Source organism: Schistocerca serialis, chromosome 7 (assembly GCF_023864345.2).
Source record: "Schistocerca serialis cubense isolate TAMUIC-IGC-003099 chromosome 7, iqSchSeri2.2, whole genome shotgun sequence".
In the NCBI taxonomy this organism is placed as follows: Eukaryota; Metazoa; Arthropoda; class Insecta; order Orthoptera; family Acrididae; genus Schistocerca; species Schistocerca serialis.
In genome coordinates this window covers 54,482,474-54,500,159 of record NC_064644.1, presented here as the reverse complement: position 1 = coordinate 54,500,159, position 17,686 = coordinate 54,482,474, and the positions used below count along the sequence as shown (strand labels likewise).

The 17,686-nt window shown below is 40.3% G+C and overlaps 1 protein-coding gene across 1 annotated transcript in view; it reads left to right on the top strand.

Annotated features, from left to right (window-relative positions):
• The window catches only part of LOC126412714 (carbonic anhydrase-related protein 10-like), a 437,817-nt gene that overhangs the window by 316,337 nt on the left and 103,794 nt on the right, over nucleotides 1-17,686 (top strand). Inside the window, exon 6 of the mRNA XM_050082432.1 lies at nucleotides 15,893-15,988. Coding sequence (XP_049938389.1) covers nucleotides 15,893-15,988 — 96 coding nt within the window. The remainder of the gene's footprint in view (nucleotides 1-15,892; nucleotides 15,989-17,686) is intronic.

Genomic DNA, 17,686 nt, shown 5'->3' with positions numbered 1-17,686 from the left:
TCTCAAACGCTAAATTTAAAATTTCAGCTTTCGTTTTGCTGTCTTCCGTTGCCAGGCTGGATGGAAGCCTTCGACTCGCTTACCGATTTTACGTAATATATTGCTTCCCCCTACTTATACCTCCCGAGGAGATCACGAATGTAAAATTAGAGAGATTAGAGCGCGCACGGAGGCTTTCAGACAGTCGTTCTTCCCGCGAACCATACACGACTGGAACAGGAAAGGGAGGTAATGACAGTGGCACGTAAAGTGCCCTCCGCCACACACCGTTGGGTGGCTTGCGGAGTATCAATGTAGATGTAGATGTAGATGTGAAGACCAGAATTTCCTTGGGTTTTCAGCAAGATCTTTTGCTAAGGTATGACGGTGGTATTGGTTGAATGCTTCGCTCATCGCTCTTAGTTGCTATTTATAAATATTATAAAATTTGTGTGTGTGTGTGCGTGTGTGTGTGTGTGTGTGTGTGTGTGTGTCGATGTTCCTCATCACTTGCTAAAACACTGGACCAATTTCAGACAAACTTGGTGGACTTACTCCCTACTCTCAGGCAACAATCACTGTGAGGTTAAGAACCACCTACCTGTCACAGTTAAGACAACATAACATCATAGACAATGAGATGCTTGAAACACTGTCGCATGACGTATGGCGTTTAAATGTATTGGTAACTGTATTCGCTACAAATTTCTCATGCAGTATCGACACGTGCCTCTATAAGCACCTACGAATGTATACCATGGTACCATATACAGTTCAGGAGATATGACGTTGTGAACACTGAGATGCGGGATAAACTACAGCGTCGTTTATGACGTTTGAATTTATTACTTCTTTTCTCCTAACTCTAATCTCTACAGTATCCACATATGTTGCGGAATGTAGCTACACACGTATATCATTTTGCAACACATAGTTCAAGAGATATGGTGTCATAAACACTGAGATGATGACGACATTTATATGTGTTACTTCTACGCTAACAATTCTAATCCCACCACATTTCATTGACAGTATCCACATTTGCGGCTGAATGTACATTCACCAAGTTATCATTTTGTGACACATATTTCGAGAGATATGACATCATAAACACTGAGGTACGTTAAAAACTGACGCATCACGAATTAAATTTTAGCACGTTTATTCTTTACTACTATGAAATTTCTACAGTCGAGTCAACATAAGGGAATTACTGACACCTGCAACTGTTTATGGGAGTCTTCAAGTGCGAAGAGGAAACGGCTGTAGGCGAAAAAGAGTCAATCGAGCTATGAGCAGGTATTTCCATGGAGACGTTTACAAAATCACTTTGTAGACACGTGAAGCAGCTACTCCCAGCTAGCAGAAACTATCTGAGATCAGGATTCTTAATCTGGATACTATACCATTATGTTTGTACATTATGCATATTTTTGTAGTACTTTTTCATAATTTCAAATGTGTTTTTAGGAATAGTGGGAAAAAAATTTGTTCAGTACTTCGCTACAAACGGAGTTCGCATTTTGTTTTCGTTTGTAACTGAAAATCGCCAAAATGAATACTCCAGAAATACCGGATTTCTCAGCTAGTGACAAGTAAAGACACACCATCTGAATCACAGTCCCTTCTATTACCGACTACCGGTTTCTTGAAGTCTTAGTTGGAAAAGTAAAATGAGTCAACAAAATAGGTTACGAAAGTGTCACATTGTAAACAGCACCATCGAAAGCAGCAACAAATAACATCAAAACATCACGAGATCCTCACATACAAGGCACCGCAAGGCGCAGTTTGTCAACAGTGGCACGAATGACAGAAAAGAGGAAGTAGTGGTGAAAAAACTGTATCATCTGTCACATAACATGTACATGCGTCATTGATACAGTGTAAACAAGACTCTTCCACTATGAAATAAAAATAATTAATAAAATTATGAATCACGTTTACGTAAAACGTTTCTCATTATGTATGATGTGTTAAAAGGTAAATGGTCTTAAGACTGTGTTTTAACACATGGATGACCCAAATATTGCAAATTAGACGTGTTTGTTAGTTGCGCACTGTCTTACGAAATGTGCAAACGAGACCGAAAATTTACGAAATACTGATTACTGTCAGATTGTTGCCTACGTTTGTATTTTACTTTTACTTTATAATAGCTTACTATGCTTGTTGAAATGTACTTGGTTAACTTGACTTTTAATTTTATCAATTACTTTTATGTATTTATGTTGGAAGAATCTGCCTAAGCTGTATCACTATATTAGCCAGAGACCCATGCACATCTCATGTGACTAAGTATCCGACTTTTTCCACGCAACTTCTATGTATTTTTACATTACTTTTATGTCATCCACAGCACTGTTGATGTTTTGATGCTATTTTGCTATCTTTGATGTTATCGTTTATTAACGTTACACTTTTGCAATTTCTGTTTTGATACCTCTTTTTCCATTTCCAGCTTAGACAGGAAGATCATCTGCCGGGCAGAAAGCTGGCAATAATGAATAATAGATACCGTGAACGACACGGTGTACCTGCAGTGGTATTGTTTATAACTTTATAGAAATTATCATACCGAACTATTCTAGTAATGGGATGAAACATTTTGATTATTTACCCAAACATTTGGCAACATGAAGTGGCTCCTATTGTACACCCAGTTTTGATGCTAAATATAAGGGCACAAACTACTCTCTCAGCTTCAGAAATAAAGAGTCTTAATATTTTGGTGCTACTACAACGCGCCACCAAAGAGCTTCATGTGTATATTGAGTTATTATAAGACTCAAACTCAGATAAATGGTTTAAGTAAGCCTGGTGGCAGCACTGACAGAAGTTAAGCAAAGGGAGTAAATGGTGCGCTAAGTAGTTAAACACATGGCACATGTGGACATTTAAAAAAATCATTGGATAGTAATATCCTGCTTGCTTGACCCAAGATTCAAAAAATGTATTTTCAGAGGTAAATGACTACAGGAAGGCTTTTGCCAGCTAATAATCTCGCTGATACCGCCGGCAGCAGCAGCAGCGAACTAGGTAGTGGCTCCTCCCCCATAAGGCATTAGCACACAACAAACAAACAAGAAAGTGCTATTCCCTGTTCCCAAAAAAAAAAAAAAAATAAATAAAAATAAAAAAAAATAAAATAAAAGATGGAATGAGCCTTTAAGTGACAATACGTGAGTGAGCACTATGGACTAATTTTAGGTTTTATTTAATTATTTTTGGGTACTAGTCAGTTGTTATTCTCATGATCCGCTCTGTAATTTCGATTCCCTGTTCCAAATTTTGGTAGACTTCACTCATCTAAATTTCACACTAATGTGAGTTACGTGTCAGAAAACTGTATGGATTACGCTTTGTTGCAGTTAACCGTTAATCTGTTTTCTGAAGGCTATTTGCCGATGTTGCTGACTGCCCTATTGCTTACATCACTTACATTACATTCCACGTGTTTCACAACGACACTTGTGGCATCTGTGCAGGGACAAATGTTTGTATCATTTGTCATGTACAATGATAGATCACTAATGTAGCCAGCGCAACCAGAACCAAATGCAGTGTCACTCCGCACATTATATGGCTCCAATGAGGTTCAAACCTGTTCCATATTTGTTGGCAATGGAGGAAAACACTCCGATTTCTGCTTTCCATATACAGGTATGAAGGTAACCACTGTGAAGCTTTTTCATTAATCCCATAATGTTTCAGATTATACAGGAGTGATGCATGGTCCTTCGAATCAAATGCTCGTTGGCATATCAATGAAAAAACGTACTGTCCTCAACGTATTGTTTAGACCTGAAGGTACTTCACAAATAAAAGAATAAGTTGCATTTTCTATGAAGACTCGCTCCCTGAAACCAATCTGATAACCTGCGAGTCTGGCAGAAAACCATTTTTACTAATATATGCCACTATTCATCTTTATATTGCTTCCTCAAAAACATTTGAAAATTCTGGTATCAAAGAACTTGGTTGGCAACTGTCTACGTTATCTCTTACACCATTTTTACAAAGCTGTTTGAATAATGAGTATGTCAATCCGTCAGGAAACTGAACGAACTTGAACGACACGTTGCACATGTTACTGAGTATGGGACTAATATATGATGCACATGTCTTACATGGCATTTCATTATACCAATGGAAGTATTTCCTCTATAATTATCTATTGATTCAGTTTCAACTTCCCTTGTTTCCTGTAGCTACATGTGATTTTGTGATCTCGGAATACTGGCTTTCAAAAGTTGTGCTTATACTCTCTTATACTCTCTACCAACGTAATTTCGATTTAACTGCCAACCTTTGCCAAAAAGTGGTAATTAAATACTTTTTACAACTCTTGTGAACAACTACAATTTCATTCTTACATAAGAGAGGTGTAATATGTTGAGCAACTTTATTATACCCTGATCCCTTTTTCACAGTTGTCATTATTGTTATAATTTCTTAGAGAGTTCTGTTCTCATGGTGTAATGCATCGTTTCAGCCTGTTGGTGGTGACCTCCAGGTCTTTGAAGTACTGCCTGTAGTGGAATTCTGTTGCTGGGCTGTGGCTCCAGTTCACGTTCCAAACTATTCATATTATGATTCGGCTCTACTTCCCTCCTAACTGATATTCTAATGCCATTGGTTATTGATCGGCTGCTAATTAGTAGCGTATGTCTTCCTACAATCTTTTTACTGTGAAACAAGTAGTTAAGAAAGTGATAAAGGGTTGAAGTATTGCATTACGTGTGTTGTTCAAGTTGTCTCTATTCTAGACTTCTTAAAAGACTTACTGTTCGAGAATGTCTTTAAATATCCGCTTTGCCAGTGGACTCATATATCTTGGACTCATATATCTCAATCGTTTGTTGATTGTTTTTCGGGCATGTCTCTACTTTAATTCCTTCAAGTTTTGCTGTAACTGCATCATTATCTGACGGGCAATTACTAATTTTTCTAACACTGTGCCGTTAAACTAGAGAACAACTTATCAAGATGTCGTCTATGATCGTGGTCGTATTTCCCTTAACTCTAGTTAGAAAGTATAGTATACACTCTGTGCTAGGTTGTAAGATTCTCTAGCGGATCAGAAACTCTATATTGAAATACTCTCCCAAAATCAACTTCATATCCTTCTTAAGAAACGAGTGTAGCACAGGGTCTAGTAGTTGTTGTTGTTATGGTCTTCAGTCCTCAGACTGGTTTGATGCAGCTCTCCATGCTACTCTATCCTGCGCAAGCTTCTTCATCTCCCAGTACCTACTGCAACCTACATCCTTCTGAAACTGCGTAGTGTATTCATCTCTTGGTCTCTCTCTACGATTTTTACCCTCCACGCTGCCCTCCAGTACTAAGTTGGTGATCCCTTGATGCCTCAGAACATGTCCTACCAACCGATCCCTTCTTCTTGTCAAGGTGTGCCACAAACTCCTCTTCTCCCCAATTCTGTTCAACACCTTCTCATTAGCTATGTGATCTACCCATATAATCTTCAGCATTCTTCTGTAGCACTACATTTAGAAAGCTTTTATTCTCTTCTTGTCCGAACTATTTATCGTCCATATTTCACTTCCATACATGGCTACACTCCATACAAATACTCTCAGACACGACTTCCTGCGATTTGAATCTATACTCGATGTTAACAAATATCTCTTCTTCAGAAACTCTTTTCTTGCCATTGCCAGTCTACATTTTATATCTTCTCTACTTCGACCATCATCAGTTATTTTGCTCCCCAAATGGCAAAACTCCTTTACTGCTTTAAGTGTCTCATTTCCTAATCTAATTCCCTCAGCATCACCCGACTTAATTCGACTACATTCCATTATCCTCGTTTTGCTTTTGTTGATGTTCATCTTATATCCTCCTTTCAAGACACTGTCCATTCCGTTCAACTGCTCTTGCAAGTCCTTTGCTGTCTCTGACAGAATTACAATGATATCGGCGAACCTTAAAGTTTTTATTTCTTCTCCATGGATTTTAACACCTACTCCGAATTTTTATTTTCTTTCCTTTATTGTTTGTTAAATATACAGATTGAATAACATCGGGGAGAGGCTACAACCCTGTCTCACTCCTTTCCCAACCACTGCTTCCCTTTCATGCTCGTCGACTCTTATAACTACCATCTGGTTTCTGTACAAATTGTAAATAGCCTTTCGCTCCCTGTAATTTACCCCTGCCACCTTCACAATTTGAAAGAGAGTATTCCAGTCAACGTTGTCAAAAGCTTTCTCTAAGTCTACAAATGCTAGAAACGTAGGTTTGCCTTTTTTTAATCTAGCTTCTGAGATAAGGCGTAGGGTCAGTATTGCCTCACGTGTTCCAATATTTCTACGGAATCCAAGCTGATCTACTCCGTGGTCGGCTTCTAGCAGTTTTTCCACTCGTCTGTAAAGAATTCGCTTTAGTATTTTGCAGCTGTGACTTTTTAAACTGATAGTTCGGTAATTTTCACATCTGTCAACACCTATTTTTTTGGGATTGAAATTATTATATTCTTCTTGAAATCTGAGGGTATTTCGCCTGTTTCATACATTTTTCTCACCTGATGGTAGAATTTTGTCAGGACTGGCTCTCCCAAAGCTGTCAGTAGTTCTAATGGAATGTTGTCTACTCCCAGGGCCTTATTTCGACTTAGTTCTTCAGTGCTCTGTCAAACTCTTCACGCAGTATCATATCTCCCATTTCTTCTTCATCTACATCCTCTTCCATTTCCATAATATTGCCCTCAAGTACCTCGCCGTTGTATAGACCCTCTATATACTCCCTCCACCTTTCTGCTTTCCCTTCTTTTCTTAGAAATGGGTTTCAATCTGAGCTCTTGATATTCATACATGTGGTTCTCTTTTCTGCAAAGGTCTCTGGTATGGAAAGAAAAACTCTGTAATCTAAACTGGTGGATCTAGACAGGTCTGTAATGAAATGGACATTGCTATGTATTGATATCTCAACTTTTTTGGATCAGTCAATATTCAGTACATCAATAGCCATATCTCTCCTCTGTGACGAAGTCCTTTCATAGTAATGATTTAAAATTTAGCCCTCCTTCGGTATATAAATGATGATCTTGGTTCTAAATAGCGTGCTAGTCAAGATCTGTTACCAGTTCGACTACTTTACCCTTAACTCACGAAATATTTTTGATTCAATCAACCGATGCACTCTTTGATTGGCCTTTCTCGTTGTACTGTCACTTAAAAGCTTCGTCAACCATCATTTCTCAGTCCTTACGTGTACGCTGCGCAGAGTAGCCGATCTATGGATATTCTCAACTGACCACAATAATGTGTGCCATGACACCAATCATCAGCACTTTCTCGAGTCTCTTATCAACTTGCCTCACAACATTGTAAAGATGGGGTTGATGGTAATGCCGGAAGACCTGCACGGGGTGAACATAAGTGATCTGAGTTTGAGTTGTAATCCTGTCCAACTCACAGTCTACATCTTAGGCGCAGGTTATTCTCGGCCCCTCTCACTATCATTACCTGATCTGTTTTAGAAATATCCTTACACAAATACCACGAGTCCGGTGACACTTTATTGAGACCACCAACTGGTTTGAAAATGCTGGTGAATTGGCATTCCCTATCTAATGTTTCATACAACTGCGGGGCTATACCGCGTCCATGTTTGCTTTCAATATGCATAATCATCTTCTTCTGTCCGCCCCAGTAGCTGAGTGGTCAGCGTGACGGATTGCCGTCCTCTGGGCCCGGGTTCGATTCCCGGCTGGGTCGGAGATTTTCTCCGCTCAGGGACTGGGTGTTGTGTTGTGTTCATCATCATTTCATCCCCATCCGGCGTGCAGGTCGCCCAATGTGGCGCCGAATGTAATAAGGCCTGCGATATGGCGGCCGGACCTGCCCCGCGAGGGGCCTCCCGGCCAATGACGCCAAACGCTCATCATCATCATCATCTTCTTCTCAATTTTTCCCAGCCAGCTTAGGCTGCCTAACAAAGCTGAGTCTCTGCTGAATCTTACCTCCTTCTACAACTACTGAAGCCTGCTTTCCACATGGAGGTGAAACTTCACTTCCCTTACAAACCTTTGAATTCGTTGTTGGGCACACAGACACGCAGACACACACCATTATCGTTTCAATAAAAAGACTCTCCAAATACTCTAAAAGAATTACACCCATAGTGATTCACAACGCTTTCCATAGAATAAAATGCCTTCCATCTTCTGTACCACAATCCTATATGATATTTTGAAGCGCTATGTGGGACACAAATTGCCAGACAACTCTCACAACGCGATGTGAGGAGGGACTAGGTAGACTGATTTAGAAATGCGTTAATTATAGATACTGAGCATCACGTGCGATATCGATACCTGTTATTTAGTAGTTGCTTTCAAGATACCAGTTCGACTCCAAAGTGAATTGTTAGGCACTGTGCCTTCCCCTTTAAAAGAATCAGTTTGCAGATGTGCTATCCATTAGAGAGCAGCAAATTGCATTAACGCAACCGGCGTTCCTGGAATGAGCCGCGCACCGACAAATCTGGGTGCGTAATTTATCGATTGCTCGCTCCAAGAGCTGCACTAGTCGTTCGGCAGAGCTGCCCACAGCATGAGATGCTGCAGATGGATTGACAGATTGAGAAAGAAGCACTCTCAACTTCGTAAAAAATATTTATTAATATTGTCAGGTGGTGATGCTCCGCAGCTCCTATATATTTTAAAAACTTCGTATTACCACCTTGATCTGCTGGTAAAATGTTTTATGTACACAAACAGTTTCAGTCGTCTGACCATATTCAGGTTCATAAAAGCATTCACAGCATCATATTAGGTGAAAAAGAAAATCATTATCGGTGGATTATAAAACCGTGAATAATAAACTGTTATCGTATTTGAACATGACTCAGTACACTTCCTGACACAATTTTTATCGGTTGCCGAAGTAATTTATATTACTATGTGATAATAGAGTAATATTCATTGCTTTATCATCCCAGTGTAATGATTTTATTTCTTCTCGTAACATGACTCTGTGAGTACTTTTATGAACCTCAAAATGGTTACGCGACTGACCCTGTTTGTAGAAATAAAGTATTTTACCAGCAGATCAAGGCGGTAGTATGACATTTTTCAAATCCGTCAAATATTTACTAACAGTTTGACGTGGAAGTAGTTGGAGTGGTAGTGTGGGGGGTGCCACGGAATTTGATGGCGACAAAAATACTTATACTACATAATTTTCTTAACAGCTTTACATTGAGTATATTGAGAGCCTTTTATGACGTGTAATCTGATTTTTTTTTACCCTACGTTGGAAAAAAGTTGGAACGATATTTGTTCAACCCACTTTGGAAGTTCGCTGTGTAGTTGTGGATTTATTATATAAACAAGGTTGGGAGGCCAAAGCACATTATTCGTATTACTTAAAACCAGCAGAGAATGAAAATAGGGCATATTGCACTTGAAATATTCTCGGTAGCTGGTGCCACGCTATTAACAGATATTTGTCGAAAATCATGTTGAACCACCGTCAGTTGCTCTGAAAATATGTGTTATTGCTACCAGCATCCAGTTTTGCCTTTCATCGTCAGGCACAATGAGCTTTTAAAAGTACAGTATCTGCGAATCATAGTGTGTGTTGCGGATCCCTCGGACGGACGCATCTCAGTATGTTATAGGCCGACACGTTAAATCTGAGACAGAATCTGAAATAGAGAAAAGGACCCCATTGTCAGAAAATTATTTGTGGTTTCCTTGGGCAAATGCTGCTGTGGCAACATTTTCATCTCACAGTACCATCTGCAAAATACGTGGTAATTTCTTTTTGCCTATTACATATTCTTGTGGTATCATACAGGTTAGTCTCTGACGTAATAGAAATCCTATCATCCGGTCCCTTCTTCTTGTCAGTGTTTTCCATTCATTCCTTTCCTTTCCGATCTTGCCAAGGACCTCCTCATTTCTTAACTTATCAGTCCACCCCATTTTCAAAAGTCTTGTGTAGCTCGACATACCAAATGAATGGAGTCTCTTTTTCTCCGGTTTTAATACAGTCCATCTGTCGTTAGCATATAGTGCTTTGCTACAAACGTACAATCTCAGAAATTACTTTCTGAAATTAACGCCTATGGTACTAGTACACTTCTCTTGGCTAGGAATGCCCTTTTTGTCAGTGCTAGTCTGCTTTTATGTCCTCCTTGATCTCTACCACCTCTTCTGATTTTCGGTCTTCCAAAGCTGTTGTACATTCTTGTTCTAATACTGGATCCCCGAACTCTTCCACATCGACTCCTGTGTCTAATTCTATCACGTCATCAGACCAGTTCTACCCCCTAACAGAGTTCTTCAATGTACTATTTTCAGCTATCCATTCTCTCGCTGCATTTAACAGTATAGCTCCAATTGCACTCTTTATTTTACCACCATTGCTTTTAATTTCACCGAAGGTTGTTTCGACATTTCTATATGCTGAGTGTGCTCTTGCAACAGTCATTTTCGATTTCTTTACATCTTACATGCAGCCTTTTCTCCTTAACTTCCCTGCACTTCCCATTTATTTCATTCCTACTTCACTTTTATTTCTGTAGTTTTCAATTACCCTGAAGTGTTTGTTCTTATCAATGCGTTACTTGTTCCTTTGGTTTTCCTTTCCAACTTCTGTGACTTCCCTTTCTCGAGATTTTATTCCTATTACTAGCTACAGTTTATGGTAGAACTCAATTAGACTTTCTTCTCTCTCACTCCTACTACAGAGCCCATAGTCAACGTAATCCTTTCTTCTATTCCTTCCCCTGCAATCGCATTCCAGTTTCCCATGACTATTAGATTTTCACCTGCCTTTATGTACTGAATTACCCGCTCAATATCCTCATATAATTTCTGTGTTTCTTCAGCATCTGCTTGCGACGTCGTCGTGTATACCTGAACTATTTTTGTCGGTGATGATTTGCTGTCGAGTCTGATGAAAACAGCCCTGTCATTGAACTATTGACAGTAACTCACTCTCTGCACTACTTTCCTATTAATGAAGAATCTTGCTCCTGTTATGCCTTATCTGCTGCTGCTGATATTAACCCATACTCGTCTCACCAGATGCATGCCTTTTTTTTTCATTTCACTTCAGTGACACCTACTATATATAGATTGGGCATTAGTGTTTCTAGCTTCCCTACCATGTTAAAACGCCTGACACTTCACGCCACGACTCGTAGGGCGTTGCCCTTTCTTAGACAATTCAATACACTCCCTAGGGTCACCTCACCATTGGCAGTCCCCTCCCGGCGTTCTAAATGGGGGACTAGTGAAGAACCTTTGTCAAAGAAGATGCCGTCGTGACACTTGGCACGTGGCTACGCCTCTATTGCAACGGTTTCGATTGCCATTTGCATCCTAATATCGTTGATCATTGCTGAATCTGACGCCTCTTAGCAGCAGTTTCCCACCGCAAGTGCAAGAGTGTGTCCTGAACCTCCATCCACTCCTCGTCTTTTACGACGAGGTCTTTGGCAGAACGAGTGTGACTTCTTACAGAAGAGTCTTCTGCCACCACTGCTACTAATTTTTATTCAAAATTTAAGCAATTTTGAGGTTCTAACCCGGGTCCTACCGATTTTTCCTTCATTCTATTCGTCATTCTTTTCTGTCTTTGTTCTAGGTTGACGTCACGTGATACCTGTTCAAGTTCGTCTTTGACCATTTCACTCAATTCTTCTTTTTTTTAATTACTGAACGAACACGATGAGCTACTACCGAGTCCTTAGACCACGGGTCATTATGTACGAGGGTCACTCCAAAAGAAATGCACACTTTTTTTAAAATCCATCTTTTATTCTACATGTTTGAAAGTTTTTAACTGTCTAGATACATCCTTTAGGAACAATATTTTCATTTCTCCACATAATTTCCATCCCTCTCAACTGCCTTACGTCATCTAGGAACCAGCGCCTGTATACCCGCACGGTAAAATTCTGGACCAACCTGTTGGAGCCACTGTTTGGCAGCTTACACAAGGGAGTCATCATCTTCAAACATTGTTCCACGAAGAGAGTATTTCAGTTTCCCAAAGAGATGATAGTCACATGGAGCCAGGTCAGGATTGTAAGGCGGGTGTTTCAGTGTTGTCCGTCCAGTGTTCTGATCGCTTCCATGCTTTTTTGACTGACATGTGGCCGTGCTTTGTCGTGCAACGGCTTTTGCCGATGTGGTCGAACACGACTCAGTCGAGCTTGAAGTTTCTTTAGTGTCGTCACTTATGCATCAGAATTTATGGTGTTTCCACTTGGCATGATGTACACAAGCAAGAGTCCTTCAGAATCGAAAAACACCGTAGCCATAACTCTTCCAGTAGAAGATGTGGTTTTGCATTATTTTTTCTTGGGTGAAATTGCGTGATACCACTCCATTGATTGCCTCTTCGTCTCTGGTGAAAAATGATGGAGCCATGTTTCATCACCTCTCACAATTCTTTCAAGAAATTCATCTCCACCATTCTCGAACTGTTCCAAAAGTTCGCTGCATACTGTTTTTCTTGCTTCTTTGTGAGCCACCGTCAATATCCTGGGAACCCACATGGCACAAACCTTTTTTAACGCCAACACTTTCAATATTCAGCAAACACTTCCTTCCCCTATCCCAACGTAGCGTGACAATTCGTTCACTGTGATGCGTCTGTCAGCAGTCACCAATTTTTTAACTCTCTGCACATTGTCTGGAGTGTGTGCAGTACGAGGCCTGCCGCTGCGAGGACAATCCTCAACATTGCCGTGCCCGCTTTCATCACGTAACCTGCTTGCCCACCGACAAACTGTACTGCGATCGACAGCAGCATCCCCATACACCTTTTTCAACCACTTGTGGATGTTTCCCACTGTCTCGTTTTCACAGCACAGGAATTCTATGACAGCACGTTGCTTCTGACGAACGTCAAGTGTAGCAGCCATCATGAAGACATGCTGTGAAGGCGCCACTCACGGGAACAGGTTGAACTAAGTTTTAAAACAAGCGGAAAGGATGTATCTACACACTGTAAAACTTTCACACATGCACAATAGAAACAGTATTTTTAAAAAAATAGGGTGCATTTCCTTTGGAGTGACCTTCGTAAATAGTTAATACACTGCAGGGAGCATCATCTTGATAGCACCATACTTCACTGAGCACCCGTTGACATATCATATATACGAGGTGTGGCTAGAAAAAAACCGGACTAGTACTGGTGAAACAATAAAACGAATGCAATAAGGCTGAAAGACGCGTGGCCTGTCACGTGACTCTCGCTCCGCCTACTGCTCGAGTTTCATCTGCCTCCTGCACTCAGTCTGCCCGTGGCGTCTGTTTTAAGTAGTTGACGTTTTGTCTGTGCGTCGGAAAATGTTGAGTGTACAGAAATAACAGCGTGTTAACATCAAATTTTGTTTCAAACTAGGAAAATCTGCAAATGAAACGTTTGTAATGTTACAACAAGTGTACGGCGATGATTGTTTATCGCGAACACAAGTGTTTGAGTGGTTTAAACGATTTAAAGATGGCCGCGAAGACACCAGTGATGACACTCGCACTGGAAGACCATTGTCAGCAAAAACTGATGCAAACATTGAAAAAATCGGTAAACTTGTTCGACAAGATCGCCGTTTAACAATCAGAGCAGTGTCTGAATTAACAGGAGTTGACAAGGAAAAGGCAGATTCTTCATGAAAGTTTCAACATGTGCAAAGTGTGTTCAAAAATGGTTCCAAAGTGTCTCACAATTGAACAGAAGGAACGCCGAAGAATGATTTGTTCTGACATCCTGGAAAACATTGAAAGTGATCCCACCTTCTTACAAAATGTTATTACTTGCGATGAATCGTGGTTTTTTACTTACGATCCCGAAACTAAACGCCAATCGATGCATTGGAAAACTCCTGGTTCTCCACGACAAAAAAAAAGCACGAATGTCAAAATCGAAATTCAAGGCAATGATGATTTTTTTTTTTTTTTTTTTACATCAAAGGGATTGTGCACATTGATTGGGTACCAGAGGGACAAACAGTAAATCAGCATTACTACATTAGCGTCCTGGGTACCCTACGTGAGCGAGTACGGAGAAAACGGAACGATTTGTGGAGAAAAAAGTCATGGATCCTTCACCAAGACAATGCCCCAGCTCATAGTGCGTTGTCAGTGAAGACGATTTTGGCAAAACACAACATTCCCATCTTAGATCATCCACCCTACTCACCTGATTTGGCCCCCTGTGACTTTTTTCTTTTCCCTAAAGTCAAGTCAGCTTTGAAAGGAACTAGATTTGAGACTGTTGAAGCAGTAAAAGAAAAAGCGACGGAAGTAATGTATGGACTTACCGAAAATGATCTGCAGCATTGCTATGAACAGTGGAAAATTCGTATGGAGCGGTGTAGAGACCGAGGAGGAGAGTACATTGAAAGAGATAACATGAAATTGTAAATAATTGTAAATAAATGTTTTTTCCAGCATCAGTCCGGTTTTTTTCTAGCCGCACCTCGTATGTATATATGTACAGGGCTATTACAAATGATTGAAGCGATTTCATAAATTCACTGTAGCTCCATTCATTGACATATGGTCACGACACACTACAGATACGTAGAAAAACTCATAAAGTTTTGTTCGGCTGGAGCCGCACTTCAGGTTTCTGCCGCCAGAGCGCTCGAGAGCGCAGTGAGACAAAATGGCGACAGAAGCCGAGAAAGCGTATGTCGTGCTTGAAATGCACTCACATCAGTCAGTCATTACAGTGCAACGACACTTCAGGACGAAGTTCAACAAAGATCCACCAACTGCTAACTCCATTCGGCGATGGTATGCGCAGTTTAAAGCTTCTGGATGCCTCTGTAAGGGGAAATCAACGGGTCGGCCTGCAGTGAGCGAAGAAACGGTTGAACGCGTGCGGGCAAGTTTCACGCGTAGCCCGCGGAAGTCGACGAATAAAGCAAGCAGGGAGCTAAACGTACCACAGCCGATGGTTTGGAAAATCTTACGGAAAAGGCTAAAGCAGAAGCCTTACCGTTTACAATTGCTACAAGCCCTGACACCCGATGACAAAGCCAAACGCTTTGAATTTTCGGCGCGGTTGCAACAGCTCATGGAAGAGGATGCGTTCAGTGCGAAACTTGTTTTCAGTGATGAAGCAACATTTTTTTCTTAATGGTGAAGTGAACAGACACATTGTGCGAATCTGGGCGGTAGAGAATCCTCACGCATTCGTGCAGCAAATTCGCAATTCACCAAAAGTTAACGTGTTTTGTGCAATCTCACAGTTTAAAGTTTACGGCCCCTTTTTCTTCTGCGAAAAAAACGTTACAGGACACGTGTATCTGGACATGCTGGAAAATTGGCTCATGCCACAACTGGATACCGACAGCGCCGACTTCATCTTTCAAAGGATGGTGCTCCACCGCACTTCCATCACGATGTTCGGCATTTCTTAAACAGGAGATTGGAAAACCGATGGATCGGTCGTGGTGGAGATCATGATCAGCAATTCATGTCATGGCCTCCACGCTCTCCCGACTTAACCCCATGCGATTTCTTTCTGTGGGGTTATGTGAAAGATTCAGTATTTAAACCTCCTCTACCAAGAAACGTGCCAGAACTGCGAGCTCGCATCAACGATGCTTTCGAACTCATTGATGGGGACATGCTGCGCCGAGTGTGGGAGGAACTTGATTATCGGCTTGATGTCTGCCGAGTCACTAAAGGGGCACATATCGAACATTTGTGAATGCCTAAAAAAACTTTTTGCGTTTTTGTATGTGTGTGCAAAGCATTGTGAAAATATCTCAAATAATAAAGTTATTGTAGAGCTGTGAAATCGCTTCAATCATTTGTAATAACCCTTTATAATTCTGTGTTACTGTTTAGTGGCCAGTAGTACACTCGTATATTTCGTTTGGAAGAGTATCACCCAGTTTCCTGTTTTTCTTCCAGATCCAGTTGTACGGCTTCAACGTGGACCTCTACAAGAACATGTCCGAGGCGCAGCACAAATCGCAGGGCATCGTGGGAATATCTATCATGTTGCAGGTGACGTTCAGCCAGTATCAGAGGTGAAATAAGGTTTTCTACAACCTAGTAGCCAAAGATATTAATATCTTTGAACATAGAGAGGAACAATCTCTTCTTTAAGCGAAAGACGATGATAAATAAATCAGTAGGGACATCCTGTATCTCAACACTATCTTGTTTCTTATACAAGTGTTGAATGGTTGCTATTAAGACCCTTACATATAAGCATCATGCGCCGCAGTAGTGGGAAGTCAGTCACCATCACTTCAAACATCAGGTGAACATTAGAATATTCATGACGTATACTGTAAGCACATTTACTGATCAGCAATTATCACGATATAGAAATGTCGAGATTTTCCCTCAAAAGCTACTTAAACAACGGAACATAATTCAGAAATATGCAAATTGCCGTATGTTGCCCCTTTGCACCAAATATGAACCAGGAAAATTACCTGCGTGGAAGCTTTACATAAATTTTGAGTATCGTCTTATGTGGTTACATACGTTCTAGGACGTGCTCCGGACATTTAATTTGTAAGGTACGTTTTGTAATAAATTATTCCAGTCTACAGCATTTTATCGCTTAAAATTACCATTCCTGACAGATTAAAACGGTAATCATGATTCCTTACCAAACCCCGTAATTTAAATTTCGCCTTTAACACGCATTCAACGCAGCTATCGATCTAACCATCGATCTCAAAGATTCAAGATTAAACTTAAACAAATCCCTTTTGCACGTAAAATGGCATAAAATATAAACTGATGCCGATAACTGATGAATTGTGGCATGGTAACATTGTAATTAATGTAGGAACCCTATGGACAATATGCTCGACAGTCAAATTAACTTTTTTAATTTCCTATAAAACCAATCTGCATTTTACAGAAGTCAGTGATCCAGACTCGATTGTCGGATTAGCTTAAATATGTCACCAAGCAGAAAGGCTAATGTTCCATCAAAGAGCGTCAGTACCACTGTGGCCCTATTTCACCTTATTTTTTCAAGAGATTACATAGTTAACACTAGAGTTATTATATCATGCAAAGTTATTTATTTAGAACTGATTGGACGAAACAGTTTCTGTAAAGATTTGGAGTCACTACATCCGTTTCGTAATAACCGACATCACAATTGGCGACTGTGGATTCCATTTCAATTGTTTCAATCCTCTGATAGTGGAATTTTAGACCAAGAACGTACCTTACTGGAATGCATAAGCAGGAAAAGTAATGTATGACTGGACGGGTAATTGGTCCCGGAAAATTTACTATTGCGACCAGTGCTACAACGCAATAGAACATGATTGCAGTACAGGAATACAAAATTTTTAAGTGGTGCTTTTAAATACTTCGGATGCTTCCGTTGTTGGAGTAATTCAAAAATGCAACGACAGTGGCTCATCCATCTACCCAACATAAACATTTATGTAGCAGTAAGTGAACATACCTATGTGGATTGATTCTCTGAAACATAAATTTTTATCTTACAAACGGATCCTTTAAAAATAATCTCCGTGCGTTAACGTAATTTTCCATACGCAACGTATTTATTAGCGCAGAAAAAATATGTAATATATTTATGTTCCGTGACGTTAGAGGGTGGACCTTAATACCCTGATCCCTTTCATGTAGTAGCGTACGTTTTATGTGCACGAATGACACTAAAGAGATGCGTACATTTTCTCGTGAAACACATATAAGCGGTACCAG